Genomic DNA, 26,184 nt, shown 5'->3' on the forward strand with positions numbered 1-26,184 from the left:
GTAATCATAAGTATTCCAAGTCATAGGTAATCCAAACTTATTTTGGAGTCCCTCCCCCTCCAACCCCCCCACCCCCCGAATTGGAGGTGCTAACACTTGCTGAAATGGATGGGTATATGCAAACTACTATCTGGTATAAGTAGCAAATCAAAGCTTTGGTTATCATGATAGTTAAGGGACTGCCTATTAACTACAGATAGGAAATGTTATATACAAAAATGCGGGTTTTTTTTTTAAGGTATACTCTGATTTCTGGAAAAAACATCTTTATAGGAAAATAATAAATTGAGGATATGTAAGAACAAGGAAACAAACTACCATCAAATGAAGTTGCTAGTCTGCTAAAAAAAAGATATGTGTACACTTTAAAAAAAAAAAAGATGTGTAGATTTAAAGAACCTCCAACATGCAGCTATCTCTTCACTGAAAACAGGCCTATGGCCTGCTGGCAATGTAGAGTTGGAATTTTTGAATCATAAATAGTAATCAAATTATAAGTTTAAAAAACACAATAAGTTTTAAGTTCAAGATGGACATTTATCAGGATAATGACCCAGTCAGTGTTTTAAAAACTACTTCCTTCCATCCCTATCCATTAATATTTGAGGGAAAAGTCACCAACATCTCAATCACCTTGAGGATGAGCTGGTGTTCATCTAATTTTTTCCTCCATAATCTATTAAGATTCAGCTTTGAGTGCCACATTTAATTGTGTATATATCTTGGCTGTATTTAGGAAAGAACTGAAAATTTTTGAATTCAGTGAGAATTATTCAGCATAGTGAATCCAGTAGATACAGTAATTTTTCAATCATTTTTAGGGTACAGGCAATTAAATTATGGAACAAAACCTTTTTTTCTTTTTTTTGGCTGCACCGCATGGCTTATGGGATCTTAGCTCCCCGGCCAGGGATCAAACCCCAGCCCACGGCAGTGAAAGCGCTGAGTACTAGCCGCTGGATTGCCAGGGAATTCCCACAAATCAATTTTTAAAGTAAAATGTATTCTGGACCACATAATTCCTTTCCTTTAGACTACAGAACTTTAATTTTCAACAGATACCACTCAGAAATCACAATCTTGAGGAAATTTCTTTTCCTATTTCTGTTAACCTCAGTATTTTGTGCATCCTTAAGTCCTTATTTCCAAATCTCAAGTTGCCAAATGCCACATAATCGGAAATTCAAGAGCTCCAGTACTTCAATGGAAAGGAGGTTACTAACAATAAAAAATTTATAAGGAAGTATGAGAGCATCTTTTCTTTTTTATGATCTGAAACCTAAGAATGATATTTTGCCTTAAGCTTTTTATTTTATTTATTTATTTTTTTGGCCGCATCACACAGCATGCAGGATCTTAGTTCCCCAACTAGGGAATAGACCCGGGCCCTTCATGGTGAAAGCAGAGTCCTAACCACTGGACCACCAGGAAAGCCCTTAATGTTTTTTTTTAAACAAGTTTCTCTGACCACTATTCCTTTTTACCAGAATTGCTTTAACAAGAGGCATATTCAGTAGCAATAAGCTCTGTAACACAGTATAGAAAAGATGAACACTCTAATGGAAAACTATGGGGTAGGAGAGAGGAGAAAAAACTGATTCTACCCTTTAGTACTTTAAAAACTAAGAAAGTGAATTTTAAAGTAAAAAAGCTGTTCAGCTATCAACATATAAAAAATCCAACAATTATTAATAAGGAGCAAACAACCAAAGTTAATGCCATTAAATACAAAAAAAAGTGTTTGGCTTGGCCGATATGTACAAAGATGAATAAAAGCATAAAATTTACCAAACTGACAATGGTTAAAGTAATTTGGCACAGGAATAGCAAAATTTATTGTTGACAGAGTAAATTTTTTGTAGTCTTTATGGAGGGCAAATTGGAAATACTTCTGTATTCATATCTCTTGATGTAATTTATCCTAAGGAAATGATCAGAAATGTGTGAAAGTATTTAACGAAATCCACCACAGGATTGTTTATAGCACAGGATTCTTTAATAGGGCAAAATTTAAAATAACTTTAAAATCCAACAATAGGGCTATGGTTGAATAAACTGATAGATCCACACTATGCAGTGAGTAAAAATAACAGTAAGACTAGGGCTTGATGAAATAGGACAATGGTGTGAAAAAAAGCAGCCATATATGTTATCTTTGTGTAAAAAACAAAACAAAAACAAAACTGTACACATCCATATACCCAGAAGAAAAGAAAAAAAGACTTAAAGCAATGCCCCAGTGTTAACTGGTTAAGGGTCAGGATTATAAGTAATTTTTGTGTTGTATACATTTTATGTTTTCCAGGTTTTCTATACTAAACACAGTGCGATTATCAGAGAATAAAAGTATTTTTAAATAGGGTTCCAAGCTACATAGGGTTCTGCCAGACTTGCTAACCTTCGTGAGCAGAGTGCCCTCTATCCAACCACGTAGCCGCCATAATAAGTAAGCTGTACAATCGCTGAAGAACACAGTAAATTTATTTGGATTTGGGACTCTGAAGAGTTCGGTCTCCGCTCCGCGACCTCCTCCCGCCACGGCTCCTGGACCTGGAGGAGCTCTGGCTGCAACTCCGGCTGCGGCGGCTGTGGCTGCGGCTGCCCCGACCCCGGCTGCGGTCCCTTTTTCTTCCTCTGCTTCGGGAGCTGTGCCTCTCCCGGCTTTTGGACGTGTGTTTGTGAGATTTCTCGCGCCCGTGACTGCTCCTCCTCTTCCTCTCGGCCTCCCCGTTCCTCTTGTAGGAGTGGGCCGGCCCGGGGCTCCTCCTCCTGCGCGCCCTGCTATAGTAGTCTTCGTGGCGGCCCAGCCGCTCCCTCCTCTCCGAGTTCTTACCGAAGGAGGAGCCAGTCCGGTCCGGAGACAGGTAGATGTCTCGATTCGCTTCCCAAAATTCATTGTTGGGATTTCTGAACACGTGAAGAAAGTTGCAGTGTTTCCCTCTTGGACACTGCTGTATTTCAAACAAACCTGCAACGGCACAGTGAAGAACCGGCATTTACTGCTGGCACCTCATCCTTTTCAGAAGGTACATTTCTGATGTTCGCCTGTGATAGGACTATTTTCTCCTTTCGTACATTGATGTCATAGTTTGGGTTCCCTGACTTTCAGAAATATTCAGTGCTTTAATAAAGGGCACTGTGAAAAGTGACAGATTAGAATTTGTAATTAACCAGAATGTCCCGTTCCCCTACTGGATTATGATGTGTTGTGCAACCGAACCAATGGTGACCACATTATTTTTTCTGGGGTTTCACCATCCTGCTGACTGACAATGTAGATCCCTAATTAACACTGAAGAACCAGCCCTGGGAGTCCCGCTGGTAACATGCTTTGAGGGCAGGGTGGTGGGAGGACTGAATCACTGACCAAAAGAAAGCCTACTGTAAGTAGAGGATCCTGTATTTTCTTATACTCCAAGAAGAAGATAAGCACTGGCCTAATGTTTTAAATTTACCAGGTGCTTTTAATATGGAAGATTTTCATCAACGGTGAGATCTACTTGAACATTTTAGAGATATTTTTGGGATTTTCAAACTTTTTCTTAAAAGTGGTAAATTCTCTAAATATGTAAAAGAGTTTTAAAAGTGAAACACCTCCATACCACACACTGTATACCAAAAGTCAGTCAAAATGGATCAGAGTCCTAAACGTAAGCTATGAAACTATAAAACTCTTTGAAGAAAACATACAAGTAAATCTTCGTGACATGGGCTCAGCAATGGATTTTTAGATACGACACCAAAAGCACAAGCAAATAAACAGAAAAATTGGACTTCATCAAAATCAAAAACTTGTGCTTCAAAGGACACCATCAAAGTGAAAAGACAACCCACATAATGGGAGAAAATATTTGCAAATCATATCTGTGATAAGGGACCTATCTGTAGAATATATCAAGAACTCTTACAACTCAATAAGAAGAAGAGGGACTTCCCTGGTGGTCCAGTGGCTAAGACGCCATGCTCCCAACGCAGGGGCAGGGGTGGGGGGGGGGTGGGGGTGGGGGTGGGGGCGGGGTGCCGGGTTCGATCTCTGGTCAGGGAACTAGATCCCACATGCCACAACTAAGGATCCCACAAGACAAGCCACAACTAATGATCCCATAGGGTGCAACTAAGACTCAGTGCAGTCAAATAAATAAATATTAAAATAAATAAATAAAAGATTCAAGATTAAAAAATAAGACATATAACCTAATGAAAATGGGCAAAGTATTTGAACTGATATCTCTCCAAAGACAATATACAGTGGCCAATAATCCAATAATAAGGACACGAAAAAATGCTCATAACTTACTAAGAAAAATAAAGCTATTATTTAAAAAATAACAAGTGAGGACTTCCTAGGTGGCACAGTGGGTAAGAATCCTCCTGCCAATGCAGGGGACACGGGTTTGATCCCTGCCCCAGGAAGATACCACATTACATGGAGCAACTAAGCCCGTGTGCCACAACTATGGAGCCTGTGCTCTAGAGCCCATGAGCCGCAACTATTGAGCCCATGTGCCACAACTACTGAAGCCCACACGCCTGGAGCCCGTGCTCTGCAACAAGAGAGGCCACCACAATGAGAAGCCTGCGCACCACAAGGAAGAGTAGCCCCCGCTCGCCGCAACTAGAGAAAGCCCGTGTGCACAATGAAGACCCAACACAGCCAATAAAATAAATTAATTAATTAATTAAAAAAAAAAAACAAGTGAAATAGTCTCCTGCTTTGGGGGAGTCAAAGTCACACTCAGAAGCACCTCAGTGAAATCACACTGGATTCCCAGGAACTGACAAAAGTAACCGCCTTCATGGAGAAAACAGACCCATCTCTTTCAGCCCCCCAGTCTTTAAATAAGGCATAACGGTTTGTCTGGTTTGCCAAAGCAAGGAATTCTAAATTCCCTTTCTCCCCCTTCAAATAAATGGCTTTTAAGTGACAGCATCCATTAAGACCAGGTTGCCAAAGATTCAGACTTTATATAAATTATAGATCTTGAAATAAGAGGTTTTAAGCAGGCGAGTATAAAGCAAAGCAAAGGGTAAGGGAAGTGGTCCCCCAAGGCACGGGCAGCTCCTCTCCTAGTTCCCCCAGCACTTCAACAATAAATGGTTCAGCTAAGCCCATCTGACAGAAATCAAAACAGAACGAGCCCTTCAAAACTGCCAGCTACTCAAAGGACTGACTCATTTCCTGATTCTGCAGCCGCTGTCTGATGAGTCAGTCCAACTGAATGTGCCCTGACCAGGTTCTACAGCTATAATCAATCTCTACGGCACAAAATCTTGTATTTCAATAAGGCAGGAAGTGTTATAGGTAATGTTTTAGGTGGCAAAGATGACAGAAGGTTCATTAGGGATAAAGTGAGAAGTCAATTAATAGAAAAGACCTCCAAGACTGCAATCAGGAGACAGTGTCCCATAGACACTTCTCATGAGAGCTTCATGAAGAGCCCAGGACCCTGAGCACCAGCTCTGTCACCCATACACTGTGACCCCAGTCACCTCATCTATAAAGTGACCCACAAGGTTGGTTACAGGTCTAAAATGTGGTGTTCTTTATATAATGATCTCTGTTCATCTACCAGGTGAGGCAAAACCTATGCTTCACCCCTTTATAAAGGTTGGTTTTTTCCCTAAGACTATCCCTTTATATGACAGTGGAACAGTGGGGAAAAAAATCATGTATTTTACCACAAATTGCCATTTTCCATCGGGTCACTGGGCAGAATTCGCACTGGAGCTGTCGTCCTGCGTACCACCGTCCATTAAACAGAGAAAGGGCTGCTTGGCATTCTTCTTCCCTTTATACCACAAATTAAAGGATGCACTTTAGAGTAACTTTCTAATATGTAGATTAGCCCTATTGTTAATTAACCCTTGTATTTGTTTACTGTAGGACCACCAAGTTCACTGCTTTTGTGCTACCTAGGGAGTCCTCATTACAGCATTCAAGGTCCTGAAGCTCACAATTTATTCAGGAACCGGTTTTTTTTAAACTAACCCTCCCAGAGGTTTTGATGCAGGGAAATCGACTTGAGTCAAAGCTTCTTAAACCAAGATATTGGACCATTAAAAATGTAGAAGTGTTTTCCATTCTCAGCGCCTGTTCTTTCTCAGCTCAGATCAGCTTCCTATTATTCAATACAATGGTTAATTTACCCCATTAGCCATGGCGCCAGCACAGGCAAACAGCAAGACAAGCAGAAATGACACACTAACTGCTTGCTCTCTTAGCCGGCCAAATGCACATTGAAATTATTTGGGGGTTTAATTTCTGGCTCTTTCCATTTATACTCTTTTGTTCTCTATTCTAGTTATCCCTTTTTGGTTTGTGTTTTAATTATTAAAATTATATAAGTAAAAAATTATATTGCAAAAGATTAAAAACTCTATACTAAGTATACAAAGAATGAAACACAAATGTATAATTTTCTAATCCCTTCTATATTTCTAGATCAGCTCTTAATATTTACATTTTTAAAAATACCATGCATATGAAAGCTATATATTCAGTGGAAAAATCCCAGATGTTAACGTAATCACAACACTATACTGTGACAAAACATGAAGATGTTTATGTTCAGAATACTTACGATTGATACTGAACATACACATTGCCCCTCAGATGAGGTTCCAAGTTGCAGCTGACCTAAGGAGCAATGAAGAATTGCATCATTAAAAATAAAACAAGACACAAACCTAAGGAAAAGAAGCCCTCCAGTCACAGAATGCACTTTTTGTCCAGACCAACATTACCAAAAGTTGTTATCAATCAAAGATTCCAAAATTAAGATACTACCCAACTCTCCTGTCTATTTAAGGCATACTTCAGCACATGGCAGAGTTGCAGGCCCCAAGTACCTGATCTCTGTTGATGCTGATTCTTTTTTGTCCAAAGATATGAAATGTTTCACACATGCATAAAAATACAGTCTATTTAAAAAAAAGAAAAAAAAATAGAGACTAGAAATCAGCCCCTATATACACCACCGAGATTTAACACTAACATTTTCCATTTTTGCCTGAGAATGTTTAAATATGTAAAACATGAAAGACCCAGTTGAAGCCCTTCCATCCTATTCTTTTTCCTCCTCCATCACATAGGTGAACGTTATCCTGAGGTTGGCCATATCCTTCACATTGCAAACACACACACACACACCCCTATCTATACAGACACAATACCCACAGCCATACATACACACAGCAGGCATACACACACATATCATGTGTGCCAAAAAATATATACATATATTATGTATAGACATACAAAGAAGTGTATGTCTATTATGTATATATGGGTATACACATATTTATTTACATATATGCTAAGAAGTACATATATATATTGATAAACAATATACAGTATGGCTTTGTATATTTTAAAATTTTGTAAAATTAATATTTATTCCATATCCTTTTTTCAAGATGTAATCATGTAAACTTAGTGACTCATTTTAAACTACTTTATACTGGATATATCAAATTATCAAAGTTATTTATCCACTCCTCTAATGATGGGTATCCAAGGTGCTTCCAATTTTTCATCAACAAACAGCGATGCAGTCAGCAAGCCTGAACGTGTCTCTGGGTGGTAGGACTTTGTCTAGCATGCATGACCGGAAGTAGTATGCTGATTTGTAGGTTCCATGTACCTTCAACCTCATTAGGTATTGACAAAACTGCTCTCTAAAGTGATTTTACTAATTTACACAACCTCGCCCATGCTTGGTATTAGAATTCATAATTTTTTACCTGACAGGTATGAATAACATCTCATTTTAATATGCACTGTTCCCATTACTAGTGAGGTTGAACATTTGATCATTTGCCTTCAAAAATGACAAATCTGATTTCATTTAATATAATGGTATAAAAAGGTCCTCAAATATTCATACTAATGTTTAGCTTTTCTTTTCAAAATGAATCTATCAATATAATTTTACAAATTAGTTGCAGAGTATTTTTATTAGAGCATCCCAAGAGAGGCAGGATGTGTACTGACTGACAGTATTGACTGACACCATCCTTAGGAGGAAGACTAGAGACTTCCCTGGCAGTCTGGTGGTTAAGACTTCGCCTTCCGATACAGGGGGTGGGGGTTTGATCCCTAGCTGGGGAGCTAAGATCCCACCTCTTGGGTTGGAAAAACCAAAACAAAACAGAAGCAATATTGTAACAAATTCAGTAAAAAAAGTTTAAAATTGTTCCACATCAAAAAAAAAAAAAAAAAAAAAAAAAAGGAAGACTGAAAGGCCTCAGGCCTCACATCAGCCTCACCAGGGTCCTTAGAGATCATTTAAGCCAGTAGTTCCCAAAGACCCGTTATTAATTTTCCATGATGAATTTGATGTTTCGGAAATTCTTCTGCTAAAAATTTATTAAACAGCTTTCCATTGATAACTGTCAATGTGATTAGCATGAGCCTGGCTGACAGAATTCTCAACAAAAGGGGAAAACAAACAAACAAGGCCTGTTGCAGATAATGGGGTGATTTCCACTAAACATTCTGAGGTGTTGAAAGCAGCTCCAGCACTAACTTCCCAGAAGCAGTACGATATAGGGACCCCACGAGGGAAAACACAGGTAGTCCAATCCTCGCTCTTTCAGGATGAGGAAAAGGCACAAAGCGGCAGAGAGACCAGGTGCTTCTCATGTGGCACCGAGTTGTGTGTGGCCAGGCATTTAGAAGTAGTGCGAAGACAGAAAAGTGCACACAACAGAAAGAAAGGATAAAGGGGAAAGAGAAATTTTGAAAGAATTTTTAAAAATCTTGAAATCAGCAGAAAGAAGGATAGCCCTGAATTTCACAAGAGCTGCAGCTTCTCAGTTTCTTAGCTGTTCCAACTTTCCACCGTCATTTCCAACTAGCAGAAAAAACTCACAGCTTTATTCTTATCTTTTTCCAAATTAAGGGCCATTTCCCCCATCCTAACATAACAAAATCATTCAGGTTCGGATCTGATCAAATCGCAGACGGCAGGAGGCTTCACTGTATTAGGATTTGACCACTGGGCCCAGGAGCAGCAGCCATGACACCTGACTTCATGCTTGCTTTAAGGAATGTTTTAAAATAACTGTAATCTGAACACCTCTTTTACCCCCTATGCTGCATCACAAACCACGACTCTGGGAACACTATGTTCAGTATTGAGAGTATCCAATGAATAAAAACAAAGTAAAAAAAAAAAAAAAGAATCAAGATTTATGTTCTTGGGTAGGTCCAAAAGAAAGAACATGCACCTTGGGTGGAAGCTGCAACCAGGCACCGTCAGCACAATACACTAACAATAAATCAACCACCACGGTAGGTGGAGTAAGTGGAGGAGTGTCACGCTCTGCTCTCCACGGCTCTAGGGGAGACCGACCACAGGAGGGAAGGCATTCCCTATCATACACAGCCCCTAAGTGAACACTTGGACAGCTATCTGGAGAGCAACTTACGCAGAGAATTCACAGGCTGGAAAAGAGTTGGACCACAAAGGTACTGAGTGGATGAAAGATCTTTTCCCATCAAAACCTTAGAACCCAGGAAATGTCATGCTAGTACCCGTTCATGATTTCAAGTAGTACCTCTACTGAATTGGCAACGAGGCGGGTGGAGAAGGAGAGAGAAGGAATTAGCATTTCCTTCCAGCACAGGGCCAGGCCCTGCACCACGGCACATGTCCCACCCAGGCAGAGAGCCTGTGCCCTCGCTTTCCCATCCCATCCGGTACTTCAGAGGGAGGTGAACCAGTCCCCTTCTCTACGCGCACTGCCTGTGCCCACCTTGAACTGGATCACTTTCCCCACATTCCTGAACTCGGGGAGCACGTCGTCATAGAAGTCCAGGAACTGCTGGTATGTTTCCTCTTCGCTGTACTCCAGGCTTGCATCGGGGTCATAGTCGTCCCTTCTGCACTGCTCCATCCCAAACGTTGTAAACATGCTTTTAATAAGAAGGGTGGGACTTGACGCCGGGAAATTGTGTTTACGTGAACATCTGCGTGTGAAGGAAAAAGGTCAGCAGTCTAATGGTGAGAAATTACACATAAAAATCTTGCCTTAAACTGTGAGATAAAGACTCACGCAACTTAGCTGTTTCGACTGAACTGTAAGATGATAAACCCCATTCGGACTTTAAATTTCAACACTTAACAAAACTGTTCTAAAGCAGACCGATATATTGGATCTCATTAAAATGTAAAATTGGGAATCATTTCCAAGTTCAGATGCTATTCAGCTGCCTTTTACTGAAGTTCAGGAAGCCTTACACACATGGAAGCACAGGGAAAGAGGAGATGCATGGGCATGACAGACCATGATGACAGGCACACAGATACCATGCGTGGGACTCAGGACAAGGTGAGAACAGTGCAATCCTGGTTCCATATGATCGCCAACAAATCCAACCCTTAGAGAACAGGGTGTTTGGAGAGTTTCAGCTACATGGAACGAATTTCATAGTTTTCATGGCATTTTTATATTCTTTCCTCTGATCCTTGCAACCTGTTAGGACCGCCTGGGCTCGTATTTTTTCCATTTTGAAAGAAGGAAAGTGAGGAGCTCATCGACAGTCTACTGCCTGTGTGTCATATGGTGTGCTGAATGTAAGGAGCTTCTCTAATGAAGGTGGTTAACCGTTGTGAAGAACAATTTTCTTTTCATCGTTTAAACTGGACTGGGTTGTAACTGAGTAATTTTCTAAAAACATCTTTTATATGAGTTTACTTTCTTATTTACTTCCTTCTCCTCAAATAAAATGAAGGGAAAAAATGCAGTTTAAGACTCCAAATCATCAAAATTTTCCTGATTAAATTTCTAGTTTAAAAATTAGTTAAAACAAAAATTTCAGAAAAAAAACTCCAGAACTTTGGAAGAAAGTTGAAAAACAAGGCAAGTGTTAGAAAAAAACAATGACCCTGAAATGAATAAATGTTTACCTCATACTCACTTTCCATTGTCTGTAACGTACACCTGTACATCTAGTGAGACAATGCACACAGAACGCCTGGCACACACCATGCCCCGCTCAGAAATGTGCAGTGTTCATTAATGTGAAACTTTCTATTTTTCAAAGGACCCTCCTACATTATTCAGTCAGAGACCTTGTAATGAGATCCATCTTCCCAAGGACAAGTACCCACAGAAAAAAGAACGAGGATTCAACCTGGTTGGCAGTGTTAGCAGAACCAGAATTTTACAAGTATGAAACACATACAGAATTAAATGAGAAACCAATTTAACAAGGTTAAAATTCTCATGGGATTATTATATCTGAATGAACTTGGCTCTAGTACCCGGCATGTCAAATGAGCATTTGTGAATTTTGGAACAGTGCCAAAGTCCCCGTCTAGGGAAAAATCCCACTTGGCTAGGAGACAGTGCATATAATCTGAGCGTATTTAAGGCCAGCCCTACAGGTTCTACTGAAAAGTCAGCTAAGACAAGAGATATTTCAGAAGGCAGTCTAAAGCTGTAGTACCAAACCCGTGTGATTTTCAGAATCATCTGGGAAGAACTGAGATTTCTCAGGTCCTGCCCTAGACCATCTGTTCAGACCTCAAAGAGCGGGGAACCCATGCTTTCAAAGTAACTCCCCACCCAGTCCTGAAGGTCAGCCATGTTTGGGGACTCCTGGTTTGGGCCATGCTATTTACCCATTACTCAGATCCTTTAATCAAGTAAGACTGCCACAAAATCATATAGCTGGACATTACCTTAACTGAAGGACAGCCAACAAATGGCATGGGTCTCCAAATGCCCCCTCAAGTAGAACTAACTGACTATGCCTCTTTTTCTCTTCTCAAGGGAGCACTCCAGGTACTCTCTACCTTTGTCCTTTATAGAATCAAGTGACATGCTAAAGTTAGGCTGTGATTATTCACTGAAGGTCTTTGTGAGAAATATTCTCATGAAAATTACATATGCAACTATTAATAAAATATCAAAGTTACTGTCCACCTTCCTATTCAATGTCTTTATACAGTATTCCATGGGAGAAATATTTAGATTCTGATGCCTGGAAAATCTTTGTCTTTCCAGAGATCCCACTCATTTCCTTTTTGGTAAGAACTACATAGCTCATTTCTGCCTGGGATGGATACAACTCCAAAGCCAAATGTATTGTACGCTCACAATAACTCACTTTCTTCTCTTTTCCTTGCTTTCAATTTATTTTATTAAACTTAGCGTAGTAGATTGTGAGCCCTCTTTAAATCACTTCTGGAAACAAGTGAGGTATAAATAACTACTCTGATCAATAAATTTTACTTTTCATCAGTGATTATGTTCTTTTACGATGAAAAAAAAAAATTGAACTCCCCTAAAAGCTGTGACTCCAAGAAAAATCAACTCCAGTAAGGTTCTAGAATCGAACTCTGTACTAATTACAAAAATGAAGCAACCAAAGAAATGCTTAGGTTATGGGAGTGCTTGATGATGCAACAGACCTTAAGAAAAAAGAACAGTTGTATGATTTGGAGCAACTCACTGGGGGTCTCTGTGAAAGGGGAGTGGCATCTTTGTTTGAAGGGATGGTGCTGGATTTTGTAACTCCTAGTTTCATGCGATCTTATTTCACAACTCATCACTTGAATCATGAAAATGCCCAAATTGCTCTCATACTTTTGATAGTTGTGATGGTGAAATTTTGCATGCCTGTGAATATATTAAGAAATGTTCACAAACTAATCTGACCACTGTCAATCTTTCCTTGAAATGGCCCTCAGGGATGGGTTTTGAGAGCCTGACAGTCCATTCCCCTTTTCACAAATAAGTACTGTCAACTGATTTCCTAAAACCATTTAGGACATCTCCCCTTCTCTCACTTATGCCCAAAAAAAGACTCCAGAATCCGAAGACCACAAATCTTCACATTTAAGGAAATGTTAGAGATACATCATAAATGAGGAATCCTGCAGCTTGGAAACCTTACATACAATTTGGTTCAACTATACCGCCCCACCCCACCCCCGCCAATGCAAATGTGAACTCACAATGAGTCTCAACTGTCTTTCAAGGGTAATTCACTGTACACTTTTCTCTGGTGGGGGATGTTTTACATCAGTCAATTATTACTGTTTTGATGAAATTAAACATACCTTTGGGAAACACTTCTAAGGACACAAAGGGGGATAAAGTCTTTCTCCCCTCCTTAGTTTCAGTTCCTCAAGAGGAGACTTTCACTATTGACCAGATCCTGTGAATCCTTTCACAGATATTCTGGGCATATACAATCCCAGCTATAAAATATAAAAGGAGTCACAAATCCTACATTAATGACTCTCAATCCTGGGGCACATTAGAAACACCTGAGCACATTTCAAAAATTAGGGTGTCCAAGTCTCAGAAACTCTGATTTACTCAGTTTGAGGTAGAACATAATTTTTTTCACGCTTTCTAAATGATCCCAGTGTGCATCCACGGTTGAGAACCACTGTTCTTTAAAAATGTAAAATGATGTGAGGGCTTATATTAAAAAGAAAGAGAAAGCCAGAAAAGGTTCACGTTTTCAAAGAAGGAAATAAAACTCACAGCACGGATAATTTTATGAATAAAATAAACATGAGAGACAACATACAGTTTCTCATTAAATACATATGAATTTGCCTATTCATATCCCTTTTTATGATGAATAGGATACTAAGATATAATTAGATCTTTTCTTCTGCAAAATGAAAAGTAATAATTAGATTTTGCCTCAGATGGATTTATTCACCATTATGAATCATTTATCTCCTTTAAGTTGTTCGTTCATAAATAAGCTAAATTATAAAACTCACCATTGCCTGGCATACAGTTGGTAGTTAAATATTTGCTAAATGAATGAAAACATCAACACTTAGTTTTCCACATGAATATCTTGTTTTAAAATCATTGATCCAAAAGAGGCAGGGAACCAGAGTATCTCAGAGAATAAGAGCAACAGTAACAAAATGAAAATACCAGCAAACACTCAGAACTTGCCATGAGCCTGCCATGTCCTCCCTGCTTTCCCTGCATTCACTCACAACTGCCTTAGAAAGGGGGGGTGGGGGGGGTGGTACTATTAATCCCCATTTTAAAGATGACGGAACTAAGGCACAGAGGGCTTAAGTAACTTTCCCCATCTGACAGCCGCTAAAGCCAAATGTTGAACCTGGTGTCTGTTCCTGAATCAGAGCAGACTGAGAACGTGCATTAGAAGTTTCCTCTACTCACTCGAATCTTGTCTTTCACAGATATCCCTTTGGGCATGCTAGTTTTTAAAGCCTCTTTTGTGCACAGTGTTTGCCATTCAAAAAATAAAGCCAGGCTGCTCCCGTCTTTTGAAGTAGATTATTTCCCCATCCCAGTTGTCCCATGTGGACTAATACAAGCGCAGGAAGAGAACAAAAGCAAAAGGTCTTCAGATAGCTGTGGGAGGAATACAAAGGAAGCCCTGTCAGAGAACCGGACTAAGCCCACCCAGAGAACAGGCACGGGGGTGTGGAGGGAGCAGGCAGCACTCAGCTGGGGGAAGCGGAGCAGCAGCAAGAACGTAGCAGATGCTGACAGTGAGCAGCCCGCGCCAGCTCAGAAACCTCAACATTTCAAGTCACTTAACTCTGACACAATAAAGCAAAATTGGTTACCTATCTCCAAATCTGCAAGCTCCTGTTTTACTGTAGAATGGACAATTAGCTCGATCTTTCTCCATTATTCTTAATTCCGTGGGTGGTTCTGGGTTTTGCCATGTGGCACCATTTTCCAACTGTTAAAAATAACCATGACTTTACTTGCTGTTAAAATCCATAAAGAATTAAATGTTTAAAAGGTATTCAAATATTTTGGTCAAAAATAAAAACAGATTCGTGTAAGAATATACACATTTAAGTTGTATCACACAATCGACACTCTACAAATAACTGTCGTGAAACAGGGGCTATATGTCTCTCCTGGCTCCCGGTCACTGCCCATCATCAGGCATTGCTGCGGCTACCAGGAGCAGTCACAAGGTTTCCCTTCGGTCATTCATTCTGAAAAGGGTCAAAGGACTTGTTAGGGAACCACCCCGAGAGCAATTTAAGTTACTCTGAATCAAGTTAAACCATCCATGTGGGCATAAGGGTGTGATATGCTGGTTACACACTTTAAGGACTATAAACAAGTCCAGTCCAGCAGCGTGAGTTTTGCTTTTGGTCATCAGTTCACTTTTGTTGTTGCTGCTGTACAAATCACAGAGCCACAGAGGTGATTCCCACATTCAGAGAGGATCCAAGTAGCTTACCACAAAATTAACATTACTGGAACTATTGTTTGCAAAGAAATGTTCATTGGTATCAAACTCTTAATGAAAGGTTTGGAAAATACCTCATTTTCAGCCTGTTCCAGCATCTTCTGCACAGCTTCCTACAAATGGTGCAAACATAGGACTAATGAAAACCTCTAAGTCAGGTAAGTCACATCTGATTTCTCTGGTTAAGAATCTCATGTGTAACAATTTAAAAAAACCCAAGCACACAAAAGTCTTCGGGTTCTAATTTGCTTTCTACAGCACAGATCTGAAAAGCTTTCAAAAGACATATAGCTGAGAATCTTCATTCAACTAGCACCTTTAAGAGCACACATTGCAAAACACAGTCTTCTAATAGTTTCTATAAGAGTAATATTTAGTAGATTTGAACATATATTCCACATTCCAGTTTTTAGGATGAGGCATTAGTGAATATCATAAAAGACAATGCTAGCTGAAACATCACAGACATTTAACAGATGCCACATTATGACATGAACAGTAGCAAGTGGGATTGATGAAAAATCTCAAACTTTCCGATAAGGCAAAGTCAGTCCTACAATATGCAAGTAAATTTTGACCTCCTTGTCATTTAAATATGTTTTAAATTATCTTTGACAGACTTCTCTTTCCTAGCTCCTTAAAGCATTACATAGAAGACTCATATGTCTGGCTGCTTATTTGATTAACTCTACCTGGCCACATAAGGGTCCTCAGTAACTTAACGTGCTCAAAACGGAACTCTGCTCTTCCCTACGCCTCACCCATCTTAATGCCCCATCTCAGTAAACGGAGCTACCATCTGCCCACCTGCTCAAACTAAAAACCTAAAAATATGACTTGAATTCCCTTCCCCTTCTTTCCCCTTCCCGTCCATTCAGCCTACCAGCTAGAGTTCTGCTGACTCTGCCATGACTCACCCCAAATCTGTGTACCTCTCTGTATTAAGCACTACCATCATCCAAACCACCATCATGTCTTGTCTGAAAAGACAGCCTTCTAACTGGTCACCATATTTCCACTCTTGCCTCCTTGGTCACCACTCTCCACCCCCATCCCCCATTCTTTATACAAAAGTTAGAATGACCTGTTAAAGATATAAATTAGATGAAATCACTCCCTGCTTAAAAACCCTTTAATGGCTTCCCATGACACTTCAGGTAAAATCCAAACTCCTCCTTCCCACTCAGGAGGCCTTATATGAATGACCCTGCCTACCCTCCTGACCTCCTCCCCACCCCTGCCACTCTCTCCTTTGGTCTCTAGGATTCAGGCACCCTGACCTCCTTGCAGCTCCACGCTCAGGCCTCCCCACTCTGCCTGGAGTCCTTCTCCCTGAGATCTCTGCACTCAGGAGTTAGCTCACACATCGGCTCCTCCTCGGAGAGTCTTCCTTGACAGGCAATCGAAAGAAGTACTTTCCTACCCCAATCACTCACTCACATGACCTTCGGCTTTATTTCTTTATAACACTTAACATTACCTTAGCACTTAAAATGATCTTTTTCGCTTATTTATCATTCAGTTCCCCTGTCTGGAAAACGAACTCCGTGAGTGCTGATCTTTTTCGCTGCCCTATCTCTGACCCCTAGAGAAGCAGCTAGCTCACAGCAGAAACACAGAATGCGTATCCCTTTATATATGCTTAGAATTGACTTTATTTTACCCACTTCTCCTTAATGTCTCACCAGACTTCCTTTGAAACAAAAGCCTTAGCTTTTATCTGGTGCCAGAAAGACCTCAATTGAAGAATATTCCACTGTTAAAATGGGAATTACTCTCTATAAAAAAAATGACAAGCTCCAAACAATTTTCCTGCCCCCTAAAAACCTAGCATGATCTTGCCTCATCTGGAAAGCACTACTCAAATAAAGGTGTTTCAAATTTGCACTGGAATTAACTGGTGGCCTAAGACACAAGAAACAAAGATTGCTTCTACCCCATCATGACTAAGATGTAAACAAATACATTTTTCCCCATGATCAGGTGATTACCCAATTTTATGTTATTCAAATGTAGCAATATCACAGAAAAGATACATCCTGATGAATCAGTCAAGGAAAGATGAGCTGTCTTTGAAATAAATACACTGTTAAGGAACAGCAGCAAAATAGACCAAAGCAATCTCTAAAAACAATCCTGGAAGATACAGAAGATATATACATATACTTTATAGATTCTTCTTTTGTGTGAGCAACTATGTGTTAGTTACAACTGCCTTTATAGCACAAGTTAGAAAGGAAGTCAAGATTTCATAACAAAAAATATTTCCTAATCCCTCAGTATTTGAGTTTCTGATTTCTTTCAATCTATTAGTTCTTGCTCACACGTCCAAAGCAGTGAAGTCTCTTATGAATCAAACAAAGGTGGAAACTATACAAGATAGTATTCTCTAAGTCAACCAATATACAACAAAACCTCAGAAAACTGAGGTTTGATTTAGAGTGGTACAAAGTGTAAGGCAGGGGCCAGCAGCCTGTTTTTAATCAATAAAGCAATAAGGGTTTATTGGAACATGGCCACACCCCTTCATTTACATGTTACCTATGGCTGCTTTCGCGGGACGCTGGCAGAGTTGGACGTTTTCAACAGAGACCACACAGACCATAAAGCCTGAAATATTTACTCTGGCCCTTTATAGAAAATGTTGGCCAATCTCTGGTATAGAGAGTAAAATAGGCAGAGTTGAAGAAAACCCTTCATTTAAGACATCTGCCACAGCACACACCCAAAGAAGAGCATCATAAGGAAACGCTAGTGTATATCCAAACTAAAAACTTGACTTTTCTAAAGAAAAAACCAAGCCCAACCCCTGATATGCCCATAGCTTATTCTTCAACCCCATCACCTGCCCCATCCGCTCACTAAGAGGATACGCAGTGCGTTTATCCTCCCGTGATGGGAATCACCTCTCTTTCTTTCTTCTCCTGTAGCTTCTGCTGCTCTTCTTCTCTCTCTTTTCTCTGCTGTTCTTCCCATTCTTCCTTTAACTTTCTCTTTACAGAGGAAAAAAAAAAGGTAATTTTTTTTGGACTCACTTTTTGAGAACATTTAACATGGGGCAAATAAGTGAAAACACTTTAACATTGGTAAAATGGATAATATCTGTTTTTTAAAAGTTCAAGGTATGTAACTCTTAATGAGAATCGTTTTGGTTAACTAATTAGTTAACTGGTTATCAGATTAATACCATACCTCTTGTTCTTCCTGCCGTTTTCTAGCTGCCTCTTCCTTTTCCTTCTTTATCCTGAATTCTTCTTGTGCCTTTTGCTCCCGCAGCAACCACTCCTCGTGTAATTTTTGCCTATTGATGTAATTATGTGATCAAATAAAAGGAATGCACACTAATCTACAAATACGTCCACACACATATATGATAGCAAAATGACATTTTGAGAATGATGAAAGTATCGTGAAAGATATTTTCTAGAAAGCAGTTAAGCAGGGGTAAGAGGACCCAGAGATATGAGTAGTGATCTTGGAAAAGCACTACATTTTAGCAACTATCCTCCTAGAGGGTAACAGCATAAAATCACTACTTCTATATTTCCTATTTGTAACATCTTTACACAAAATAGTGACACTCTAGCTTTCCCTTTAGGTTGACCACAGTGATGTTTAGGTGCCAATAAAGTGAGTAACATCCAGCTTTTCACATTCAGAAAGTATTACCCTTCCTGTTCTATGCATTTTGAAAGTGCCAATCGCAGGACTGCAGCACAATAAAAACCTGACATCTCCTGCTGTAAACCCTGGACTGCTACTCCTTAAAGTTGAGAGACTCCTGTGGTTTGCCCCAAGGAACCTAACTGCTGAGAGAAGAAAAATAGAACTACATCACGATCATGTCTTTAAAATAAAGAAAGCTACAGGTTTTAAGAAAAGATGACAAGGAGTTACAAAAACAAATTAGTGGGTGTCTCATTTATTTTTAGAAATGACCAATTATAAAGAGTGATTTTATCTTAAAATGGTGTCCCAGATATCCAACACCACAAGTTTCCAACTAAAGATGGGTTATATTTCAAAAGTTTATTAGCCAATTGGGTATTTAAAACCTAGACTGCATTTGCCCACTGAATCTGTAAAAGGAAAATGAAATATGAGAAATTGTTCTATATTACTTCAGGGACATTAGCAGTTAAATAAGGTTTTATGTCTAGTCTAGGGACCCAACCACAATTTCAAATACTTGATGGGAAAAAGTATTCTGTTTCCAACTACAGATTCTAGGAACCCATCTTTTAGCCATGGTAGAGACTGGCATGTTGCATATGTCAACATTCCTGTGTATGTCACAGGGTATACAGAGATATTTCAGTGTGCAGAACTCTGATTCATGAATCGTTTTTTTTTTTGGGGGGGGGGGCGGTGGCTATGCTGTGGGGCATATGGGATCTTAGTTCCCTGACCAGGGATCAAACCCATGCCCCCTGCATTGGGAATGCAGAGTCTTAACCACTGGACCACCAGGGAAGTCTGATTCATGAATCTTTTGAGGAAGGTATACATTGTTAATAAACTGAACCAAAGTGTATACATATTTAAGACCACAAAAAAGTAAAATGTTACAAACTTTAAAACTTAATAACTTGGATATAATACTTAAAACTCTAGGACTCTGGGCACATAACTCTGTCAACCCCCTGCACTAAGAGACTTGAGTAAACTCTAGTATGGCTTTTAGCAGCATAAGGCTTGTGTCCCTAGGATGACCCCATCACCCCCAACCCCTAACACACATTAAAATGCCTGCCTGAGAAAACTCAATGCTGCCGAGACAATGAACTATTTGCTCTAGCCAACACCTGATGCTAGGCCTCTGCCTTCCCTCTCTTACAGCATTACTCAAAAGGGCTCATAATCGTAAATATGTGTCTCTTGCAACTCATAAGGGTCTCTCTCAAGGGCCTGAGAGCCATTCCTGGGAAATGTAATCATTAAGAAGGATGAGGCCTCTGCCTCCCAGTCTCTGTGGGAAGATAGAGACCAATTTCCCTAACTGCCTACTAACAAACACAGCTGCCTAGTCACCTTCATAGGGACCAAGTCCTTGTACTGTTCACTTTCCTCATTCTCCCTTTTAAATGCCCAAACTGCCTCTGCACAAACCAGAACGGAGCTCAGCTCTTCCCCTACTGCCAGGAGTTACTGAATAAAGTCTGTTCCCACCACTGTAAGCAAAGTCCAGCTGTGTTTACCTTTGACACCATACACCTGCTTTTAAGTAGTATATAAAGCCATGCAGTATTTTCAAATAATTTTCCTGCTTTTCAACAATATAAGTATTATGCAACTCGTATAAGAATAAACAAAAGTCAAAAGAACACAAAGACACATGTATGTGATTTAAAAGAAGCATCTAAGGGCATCCTAGGTGGCGCAGTGGTTAAGAATCTGCCTGCCAATGCAGGGAACGGGGGTTCAATTCCTGCTCCAGGAAGATCCCACATGCCGTGGAGCAACTAAGCCCGTGCGCCACAACTATTGAGCCCACGTGCCGCAATTACTGAAGCCCACGCACCTAGAGCCTGTGCGCCACAACAAGAGAAGCCTCGCACCACAATGAAGAGCAGCCCCTGCTGCCGCAACTAGAGAAAGCCCACATGCAACAACGGAGACCCAACACAGCCAATAAATAAATTAATTAATTAAAAAAATAAAAATAAATAAAAGAAGCATCTAAGTAAATGGGAAAGCAAAAAAAAAAGACTTCCTTATTTCATGCTATACATATCATCTTCATCATAACAGAAATCTCTAATAAGAATTGGAGTTATCACAGCACCTCCTATCTGCTCACACTATGTTAAGTGCTATATGCTTACCATGTCATTAATCTAATTTAATCTCCCCAATTCTATGCAGCAGTTACTATGATACTATGAATTTTTTTTTTTTTTTTTTTGGCTGCACCGTGCTAGATCTTAGTTCCCCGACCAAGGATCGAACCCGTGCCCCCTGCAGTGGAAGTGTGGATTCCTAACCACTGGACCACCAGGGAAGTTCCTGTTTATGTCCATATTTAAAAGAAGGAAATTGAAGCTTAGAGAGATCAAGCAACGAACATAGTTAGTAAGTAGCAGGGCCAGGACTGCAATGCAGATCTGGCTAAATTCAACTCCATGTTCCCAATCACTACTACTTTTTTTTTTTTCCCCAGCATTTTGATATTTCCACCTATTTATGTGCTTAGGGAGGTAACAGGAATTAATTACAAGAAAAGAAGCAACATTTCCAGTGAACACACTGAATAGCTAGAGAGGGTCTATAAAGTTTTTTCTCCTTTAAAAAATTATTTATTTTTTATTGTGGCAAAGTACACATACCATAAAATTTACCATTTTAACCATTTAAGTGTATAGTTGAGTAGCATTAAGCAGATTCATATTATTGTGTACCACTTAAACAAACAAACAAAGAACTACCCCCTGAAAAATACCAAAAGAAAAAAAGAGCAGAATATTTTTGTTATCTTGGTATGAGGGAGGCCTTTTGAAGTCAGACACCCAGGCCAGATATCATGATGAAACTGACAACATGGAAATCAAATTATGTGAGTAACACCATAAACCAAGTTAGAACTGATGACAAATCAGAAAAATATACATCACACACGACAGATAAAGGCTTAATATCCCTAATCAATTAATAACACTGCTTACAAAACAAACTTTAAAAAAAAGAATCCCAAAAGAGAAAGGTGCAAGACCTAAGCAATCTACAAATAGATGATATATAAAAAGATACTCAACCCTACTAATTAAGTATACATCTGAACTCTTCTCAATACTCTGTAATGACCTATATGTGAAAACAATGTCAAAAAAAGTGGATATATGTATATGTGTAACTGATACACTGTGCTATATAGCAGAAACTAATGCAACATTGTATATCAACTATACTCTAATAAATTTTTTTAATGTACATTTGAAACAGTGAAATATAACTTTTCACTATAGGAGTTTTACGAATTGATAATGCCTAGTGTGAGTGAAGGTATGGAGAGACGGGCACCTTGATTCACTCTTGGAAAGGCTGCAAACTGCAAACCCTGATGCCCTTTCTACCTGCCTATCTACATTTTACGTGTACTTCTCCTCTAGCCATTTTCCTAAGGAAATAATAGGACAATTACCAAGGATATATAATCATGGATACTGACTGCAACTTTTTTTATAATAGTAAAAAGCTTGAATGTAAATCAATAATAAATTGATAGTAAATAACAGTATTAATAGTACATGGTAAGTGAATGTTATTTAACAGTAAATAACTAAATGTCCATCAGTAGAGAACTATAAATTATGAATAGAGAATAAATTATGCTAGTCAAACAGTAGATACGGTGCTGCTATTGAAATGGCTGAATTAGATTTCTGCATCAACACTGAAATAAATGTCCTATATATTTAGCATAAAAAGCACTTTGTAGAAAAATATGTAAAAATATCATGCCACAATAGAAATATACACATACAGTACATCTACTATTTCTTTCTTACCTTCTTAATATCTTTGGGTGTGTTTAGTTTATTGAAGCCCTTTCAATGTTTACGCTTCTTAATTATTTGGATTTTTTTTTTTCAAAAACATTTACCAATGAGCAAAAAAAGTGAAAAATACTTTTTTTTTTTTTAAAGACAAGATCTTGTTTCAGCCCATTGGCTACAGATTTAAATAGTTTATCCAGGGTGTTTTATAAGACCTATTTTGTATAAGACTGTATAAAGAAGACCTGTCCTAGTTAATGAAGACTGAGGATATTCCAGTAAAATAACTGGGTCTGCAGGAAGCGCTTGAATCGGTGCTGACCTCTCTCTCTCCAACAGCCGCTCTTCTTCTCGTTGTTGTTCTTCAATAAAAGCATCTGCCACTGCCTCCTCCTCCTCCTTCTGTGAGAGTCCTGAAGGAATATAAATGTTTTAGTACACTATCTGTGTATTACAAAACCTTGGTCAATAACCCAGGAAAAAATTATATACAATTTTTCATCTTCACAATTATGCTACAAACCTGTTTTTAAAACTTTCTAATAATAAAGGGCCCCAACCGCCCAAATTGGAACAATGTGAAAACTGAAAAGAACAATAATGATAGTAGATAACACATTAAACTTAAAAAATTTATTGAGAGTTCCATAAGTGATACCCCAAAAGATGGTGAGGTGTGGGAGGGAACATCCATCTTTATAGCAGAATGGCAACTGAAAAATGTAGAAAGACTTCAGTAGAAAAGTCCTCACTTCTGCACCCCACTGTAGGAATTAATTGTTGGGAAGAGGATATTTATTTACACTATTTTAAGATACCAGCCCTGAGATGAGCACTAATTACAAAGGGGGAAACATCTTTTACAGTAAAGCCATCTGATTGGCAACACTTTGACCATGCTTTGCATCACTAGGAGTGGAACAACTTGACACAAGATGCCTCCTGATATACGCAATGAGAGCTATACAGCATCAGCTTTGTAGTACTTTGCCATAGAGTGTAACCTGAAGCTAATCAGAAGAAAGACTAATCTAGAATGCAGGGCATTCCACAAGACAACTGCCTTGAGCTTTTCAAAATAATCAAACTTGAACTGGGAAAGTTTAAATATGGCCTGTACCTGTATATCACAGAATTCAATTACTGTTCCTCTATTTGTGTAGTAATGTGGTCCTTATTTTTAAGTGATGCAGGGTGAAGTATTTAGGGGTGAGCTGTATTTATATGCAACTGATGTGTAAAGGGTGCAGAAAAAATCTGTATGTATGTACCTATCTATACAGAGAGAAAATAAGGAAAATGTTAACAATTGACAAATCTAGGCGAAGGGTTCATTCTGTACTTTGGAATATTTCAAAATAAAAACATGGGAAAATAAGTTTTAATATAATAAAAATGTATATCCTCTTCTACTCAGAATTTAAATTTCAGGAGGAAAAAAAAAAGAGGAACACTGAAGTGATCTTAAGGAAATGTAATAGAAGACTTCAGGCTAAAAGGAAAAAGATATTGTTTGTCACATATACTAAGTATAGGTCTAACCAAAGACTCACCCAGTCCTAGATAATTACAATACAGCTGTCCCTTGAACAAGGCAGGAGTTACGGACACTGGCCCTCCACGCAGTTGAAAATCCATACATAACTTAGAGTTGGCCCTCCACATCCACTATTTCTCTGTATCTACGGTTCTGCATCCTTGGATTCAACCAACTGCAGACTATGCAGTACAATAGTATTTACTATTGAAAAAAATCCACATACAAGTGGACCTGTGCAGTTCAAAACCCATGCTGTTTAAGAGTTAAGTGTGTATCTAACTGTATTATACATGTAACTATATATGGAATCATGCTACACTTTTGCAACTTGCTTTTATCCTTCATATTACCTTAACTTCTGATTAATGCAGCTCATTTCAGGTCATTTCAAGTAGAACTGAGTGCTAAAGAGGCTACCTGTAATAAAGAGGTTGATATCCCAGAAATTTCTACCAATCACTTGCCAGTTCACTCTTACAGCAATTGTTACAGAATATTTCTATATTCTAGCCTTCTGGGTAATGTTTGCACATACAACGTGTGCTACAACCCAGCAGTATTTGGTAGACCACAGTTTTCATGAAGCACCACTAAGTAAAGAATTGTGAATTGGAGTAGACCAAAGCAGGAGCAGCCATCCAGAGACAATCGCTTAATCTTGGATCTGCCATTAGACATATATAATCACAAGCAGACCAGGGACTTCCACGTGCGTGCAGTGGTCAAGAATCCGCCTGCGAATGCAGGGGACACAGGTTCGATCCCTGGTTTGGGAAGATCCCACACACCGCGCTGTGCAGCAAAAAAAAAAAAAAAAAAAAAAAAAAAAGGCAGAACTGAATTTTACTGGATGTGTAATTTCACTTGGTTTTGTGATTTGTAAGTATATTGCCTTTAAATCAAGTAAGTTTCATAACTAATTTTATGCACATATATTTAAATAATGTCAACAAGTGGGTCTCTCATGTTAGTGAAGTTTAAGAAAAACTTGCAAAATGTCTAAAACCCTAGACTCCTGCTGGTTTTACAAAGAAAAATATTCACCGAATACTTACTATGTGCAAGGGCTGTGCTAGCTGTTGTAATTCATGATGCCTGCACCTGTAATATTAGATACTTCATAAATACTTACATGTAATCAGTGGGTGATGATTCACCGCGACTTTTTCCCCCCTTGAGTTACGTTAACATTGTTTCTGACATGAGTCTAACATAAGTTTTTGGGAGGCCGTGGCCACAGCGATTCTTTATCAGATAGGGTACTTGGCTTCCTTCTGACACCTAGGGCCTCAAGTTAGGACGGGAGTCGGGGGAGCAATTTCATACACAGAAAACAGGATGAGTCCATTACCTGAGTCTCTCAGTCGAGCGAGTTCCTGCCGACGTTTCTTTCGTTTCTCCTTCTTCAGGGCGGCCCTGTACTTTTTGTGGCTGGTAAAACAAGGCACATACTCCAGCGTTAGCGGCCGCACTTGCAGCGCTACCTGAACTCCCCTCTTCTCCGCGCCCAGTGACAGGAACCCATTTGGGTGCTCGAGGGTGAAATCTTGCTTCCCGTGTTTTAATTGCAGAACATGCTTTTACGGTCGCCTTTCCATTCCATGCGCAGATGGCAGGTCTTTTCCATCCCACCACCTGTACCCCTCCTCGCTTTCCTGAGCCCACAGATGCCCGGGGCGCGCCCAGGGAAGGGATCGAGCTGCTGCGGTGGCTCGTGTGCTTGACCCAGCTTCCCTTTCCTTCCTGCCTGCACATCCTCCACGCCCAGCCTCGGTCCGCTCCGTCCCCTTTTCTCGTCAGCTCATTTCCCCCAACCCAGCTCACCTCAGTTTCTCCAGAAACACCATTTTCTCGGGCGCCGCCATCTTGCCAGCACGGCCACGCCTCCAAGAGCCGGACGGGAAGGGCGGGCTTGAAGGCGT

General features: G+C 39.5%; 1 protein-coding gene across 1 annotated transcript; it reads right to left on the reverse strand.

The window, feature by feature from the left end:
• Positions 1 to 2,464: 2,464 nt before the first annotated feature.
• On the reverse strand, positions 2,465 to 26,174 carry ZRSR2 (zinc finger CCCH-type, RNA binding motif and serine/arginine rich 2). Its single transcript, XM_057717716.1, has 11 exons — positions 26,087 to 26,174; positions 25,614 to 25,693; positions 23,045 to 23,135; positions 18,422 to 18,530; positions 18,136 to 18,222; positions 15,304 to 15,342; positions 14,586 to 14,704; positions 9,760 to 9,973; positions 6,582 to 6,637; positions 5,680 to 5,789; positions 2,465 to 2,968 (listed from the first exon to the last, which is right to left on the reverse strand). The coding sequence occupies exons 1-11, from the start codon at positions 26,125 to 26,127 to the stop codon at positions 2,481 to 2,483; spliced, it is 1,434 nt and encodes a 477-aa protein (XP_057573699.1). The 5' UTR covers positions 26,128 to 26,174; the 3' UTR covers positions 2,465 to 2,480.
• Positions 26,175 to 26,184: the final 10 nt, after the last annotated feature.

The sequence above is a fragment of the Hippopotamus amphibius genome, chromosome X, assembly GCF_030028045.1.
Source record: "Hippopotamus amphibius kiboko isolate mHipAmp2 chromosome X, mHipAmp2.hap2, whole genome shotgun sequence".
Lineage (NCBI taxonomy): Eukaryota > Metazoa > Chordata > Mammalia > Artiodactyla > Hippopotamidae > Hippopotamus > Hippopotamus amphibius.

Coding starts and splice junctions, on each gene's coding strand:
- ZRSR2 (XM_057717716.1), bottom strand. CDS start 26,127: ATGGCGGCGCCCGAGAAAATGGTGTTTCTGGAGAAACTGAG. Junction 15,343..18,135: donor AGGAGAAGAAAGAAAGAGAG/GTGATTCCCATC, acceptor CACCATTTGTAG/GAAGCTGTGCAGAAGATGCT. Junction 5,790..6,581: donor GTGTATGTTCAGTATCAATC/GTAAGTATTCTG, acceptor TGTGGTATAAAG/GGAAGAAGAATGCCAAGCAG.